General features: G+C 41.7%; 1 protein-coding gene across 1 annotated transcript; it reads right to left on the reverse strand.

Moving 5' to 3' along the window:
- Positions 1–1,675, reverse strand: LOC118077902 (olfactory receptor 12D2-like). Its single transcript, XM_035101625.3, has 2 exons — positions 1,660–1,675; positions 1–944 (listed from the first exon to the last, which is right to left on the reverse strand). Exons 1-2 carry the CDS (start codon positions 1,673–1,675, stop codon positions 1–3), a joined length of 960 nt encoding a protein of 319 aa, XP_034957516.3.
- Positions 1,676–5,275: the final 3,600 nt, after the last annotated feature.

Raw genomic sequence — 5,275 nt, forward strand, 5'->3', positions numbered from 1 at the left:
TCATTTCAGTGGAAACTGAAATGTTCTGCTGAAAATCTTTAACACAGCAGTTTTGACTTCCTGGTTCCTCAGTGTATAAATAAGTGGATTCAAAACAGGGGTAACTGCACTGTATATGAGGGTCACCATCATTTCTCTTTGATAAGCATTCTCCACAGAGGGCAGCATGTAGTTAAACAACACTGGAATGTACATCAAACCAACCACCATCAGATGGGATCCACAGGTAGAGAAGGCTTTCTGCCAACCACTTCGGGATTGTACTTTGAAGAGAAGAAAAATGATAATATAGAAGTAGGAGAGCAGCGTGACAATGAAAGGTCCCATGGCTACGGAGCTAGCTACAGTATTGAGGAGCATGAGGTTGAGGTAGGTGCTGCCACAGGCCAGTTTCAGCAAAGGTTTGATGTCACATAAAAAGTGTTCAATGTGGTTTGGCCCACAGAAGGGCAGACGGGCAGTTGCCACTGCATGCATCAGGGCATGAAAAAAGCCAGCGGACCAAGTGGCTGCTGCCAAGATTTGGCAAACCTGCCTGCGCATGATGATGGTGTAACGCAAGGGGTTGCATATTGCTACATAGCGGTCAAATGCCATTACTCCAAGAAGAATGGCTTCGCTGCTGCCCAAGAAATGGAAAAAGTGGAGCTGGGCCATGCAGCCACCGAAGGTAATGGTTTGGACTGGCAACAGAAATCCGGCTAGCATCTTTGGAACAGTGACTGTGGAAAAGAAGATGTCAAGGCAGGAAAGGTTTCCAAGAAAAAAGTACATGGGAGTGTGCAGTTTTGGTTCAACTATTGCAACAAGCACAATAGCTGCATTCCCCAGCAGGCTGGCTAAATACATCATCAGGAAGATGGCAAAGAGTGTACACTGAAGCTGCCAGAGATTAGTCAGGCCCATCAAGATGAATTCTCTCACCTCTGTTTGGTTCTTTGTCACTAAAAGACAGCAGGGAGGAAGAAAGATAGGTGAGGTCACTGTAGAGTATTATTCAAATCCATCACCTATATCAGAAATCTGTACAGACATAATCAGATACATTCTAAAACCCCTTCCATTCTATATAGATAAGTGACTCTCTTTTCCTTTAATCATATTCATTACTTGTGAGATTCCTAGTCATATCATACAGATGAATGAGTTGTAAAATATACAGACTTTTTAAACATGCAGAGAAGCTCATGGGACACTCCTTGTGAGAACATTTATCCCAGGATCCTGTTCTCATACTGTGCTGTGCATTTACAATTTTATTTGGTAGAAGCTGAATTATGGTTTGGATGATTTGGATTTTATTGAATTTGGTTGTTTTAATCGTATTAATTTTAATCTCAGTTTTAATTAATTTGTTTGCTGCTTTAAATTTATCAAATTGTTTTGTTAGTTGTATGATGAATGCTGTATTGTTACGTAGATATGGGCCTATGGCTGTAATAAACTTGAACTTGATCCTGTTCTCACAGTGGTCAACCAGATGTCTATTCCCAGGTCACAAGCAGAACCTCATTGCAGCTCCACTTTTTCCACCTACCATTCCCAGAAGGAAATGGGAAACAGAAGGAAATGGAGGAAAACAGTGGAAGAAAACCATAGCCAAAATGGTTAAGTCTCTTAAAAATAGAATCTAGCTAAACTCTGTATTTTGCAGCTTACTTGCATTGCAGAGCATGTTATAGCAAGGACAAAAATCTTTGTAAATTTTAAACAGGTCACAAACTTTGATTTGCTTGCCTTCTGGGGCGGGGGAGAAGCATGTTAGAACAGGGATAGGAATGAGACAAAATTGTTGCCAGTGATTGGCCTGAGAATAGCTGGTGAACCCCAATATATGGTGTCTTGGGAGAAAACCAGCAGGAAGCTGTTAATTAAAAATGCTGTAAGCTTTCTAAAGAATAATGAAGTACAAATATCCGAAACATCATTAACTTGCTTTAACAATACATTTTTGAGTTTGTGTAAATAACATCTAGAACATCTACATGATAATTAATGCAAATGTTCAGAGAGAGCTCTAATGTACAGGGAGGTTTTTAATGTTTGATGTTTTATTGTGTTTTTAATATTTTGTTGGCACCCACCCAGAATAACAATAATAATACAGTAATAATAATAATAATAATAATAATAATAATAATAATAATAATAACAATAAGTCTCTTTTGCAGCTCAAGTTATACATGGTGGACTTTGCTACAAGATTCTCAATGAGTCTGCTTAAAAAGCACATCTGAAGCACAGCAGAAGGTATTCTGCCTCTAGCAACATTAATACTGGGAAATTGACTTCAGACATTGATGAAAACTCAATTTCAGTATTAGAGACTTCATAATTCAACAAAACGCATTGTTTTTTCTTTTTCCTTGTTCCTGTTACCCACAGAAACAGACATTGATGTATGAATATTTCATTGTCCATCACACAGGAATAGCATTGCAGGGGGTTGGATTAGATGTTCCTCAGAGTCTCTTGCAACTCTTTGATTCTATGAGACACTCACATTTTAGTATCTGATTCCATAAATAACTACAGCAGTGGTGAAATGAAGGGGGTTTAGCCTGGAATTTTGCCCTGGGTAAAGCCCCTAGAACAGAGGTTCCCAACTTTTGGGGGGGGGGCTATGTCCCACCTAAGCATCTCTAAAATCTTGATTGCTCCCCCCCCCCCGGTGACATATAATTCTTATTCAAAAAGTGAACTCCTATTAACTTGGTCTAATTCATTCTCAAATTTCCCCCTCTTAACAATCAAATTGCCCCCTTGTGGGGCATGTGCCCCATGTTGGGAACCATGGGTCCAGAGCCATTGAAGCTCCGAGCCTCGGAGAAATAAGCCTGGGCTGCCCAGTCAACCCCACCCACTCCATAGCGGTTTTGCTTTGGCTTTGTTGGCTCCCTCGTGTGACTCTGTGGGGTTGGAAAGCAATGAAGTTTTTTCTCTCTCTGTTGCAACAGAGTTCTCTCCCTCCTTGCAAAGAAGACCCACAACAAAGGTGCGTAACAACTTTTAAAGACTTTAGAAATACAGAAATCCTTTAACTAATGTCTAAAAAATAATTACTAATTTCCCAGTCACCCTACATATGCAACAGAAGCTTAGGAAAATGTTAGGTATGCAATGGAAGGGCACTTCCTCCTTGAAAATAGACTCACAAAAAGAATTAATGCAACTTATATGGAACCTAAAATGACTACAAAGTATAATTTCCTGAAATGAATAACCTGGATAAGAGCCTTTGCTCTCTGTTATCATAATTAAAATTTCATTTTTCTATTGTGTGCTTTAGTCAGGTTCGTCAGCTGTAGATTTCCACAAATGCAGACTGTCAGCACAAATATATATATACTTTCATCCTTGGAGTAAAGAATGGGATGAGCATACATTTCTTTACATTTCAGCTATATAGTGTATCTTTCAAGCTACAGACAGCACCTACTTTGATAAGTCCGCTTGTCCATTGAACTTGAGACTGCTTTAAGTGGTATGGAGGAAGTATTTAAAGGAGACAAAGCAACAACAACAACACTCTGATTGCTGTGTGAGCCCACGCGATTTTTCGTATGCAACATGTGCCCAGCTTGTTAAAGATTGTTGGCCACCGTTGGGCAAATAAGCTACATTCATTAATTTACTGCCTCTTGATTGCTCATCTGGGAATTGAGTCCACAATGCTCTTTATTTTGAGGAAAATAAACAATTTGTGCTTTTGAGAATACAAAGTGTGCTTTTGAGAATACAAAAATTATGCAATCCATAAATTCTGCTACATTGTTTTTATTAACCAAGATTATTGTTAACATCACCAATGTTTGCTCTTTCAATAATTTTTAAAAAAGGCTCACATTTTTAGTAGATTGTCCATCTTAACACCGGTTACAGGTAGGTAGCCGTGTTGGTCTGGATCGAAGTAAAATAAAAAAATTCCTTCAGTAGCACCTTAAAGACCAACTAAGTTTTTATTTTGGTATGAGCTTTCGTGTGCATGCACACTTCAGGTATCTGAAGAAGTGTGCATGCACACGAAAGCTCATACCAAAATAAAAACTTAGTTGGTCTTTAAGGTGCTACTGAAGGAATTTTTTCATCTTAACACCATTCTCTTCTCTCTTTAGAAGTTGCGTGCCCAGACCCTACCACCTGCAATGATTCCTGGTTTAGGAAAAGAATCAGTCAAGACACACCATTTACATTTTGGGGTCAAATAAGACCACAACTTTTATTCATTACAAATCTAATAGGTTTGGCATAGTTTTGGGCATAACCATTAATATCCAGCCTGGCTGCTGGAAGTATTTCCAAAGGGGTTTGCCCCCTGAGACCAGGAGGACCTATAAAATACATCAAAATGGATCACCCCCACAAGAGAACCACCTTAATGGGTGCAATGACCATAGCCCCCTCCTGGGCATCCTCCTACATCCATTTAATGGGATACCCCTTTCCTTTGGTGGAACAGAGGACAGCCTGTCCTCCACCAAGACTAAGGCCTAGCAAATGCTTAAACTGCCACATGAGCCAACCACTTTTGGCTTGCCATCAAACCAATCACATTTTCAACCGGCCCTGTAAGTCTTCAACCAAATCCATTAACCAGGCATCATTCCCTGCAGCTGACAGGTGGACACCATCATGTCTAAACAAGACCTCTGATTTGTGCAAACCTGGTTGTTGACACCACACCATTGCCTCCTTTCTAACAGTTCAGACCCATTTGTGGGTAAGTTACATGGTATGACTCAAATTTCGAAAGTATGGCCCAGGCTACCTGCTTTGATTTATTCCTCAGCATCTCCAAGTAGGACTAGGAGAGGACCCTGTCTTCAGTGGCATCGCAACGTGGGGGCGGTGGGGGCAGTGCGTTCCTGGTGCCATGTCTCTGAGGGTGACAAGGCGGCACTCCACTGTGGCAGCGCGAGCAGCAGTTTGGCGCCGGCGCCACTCCAGCGCCGTACAGACGATGCCAGGATCCTCTGCTCACAGCTGCAGCCATGACCAGAGGATCCTGGCACCGTCCGTACGGCACTGGAGTGCCACCTCCGCCAAGCCGCTACGTAGCACGCATGTGCGGCATCACTATGTATGACGCATGCATCACACGTAGCAACCCCGCACATGTGCGCTACGTAGCGATGCCCCACCCCCGGGTGCATGTCATGTTTGCCGATCCGGGTGCCCAAGCGGCTCCCTCTGCCACTGCCTGTCTTATACCCTGGAGAGCCATCATGAGTTAGTCAAATAGATCAATGATCCAATTCTGGTATAGCCCAGCTTC

The sequence above is a fragment of the Zootoca vivipara genome, chromosome 12 (genome assembly GCF_965207765.1).
Source record: "Zootoca vivipara chromosome 12, rZooViv2.hap1.1, whole genome shotgun sequence".
NCBI classification, from domain to species: Eukaryota; Metazoa; Chordata; class Lepidosauria; order Squamata; family Lacertidae; genus Zootoca; species Zootoca vivipara.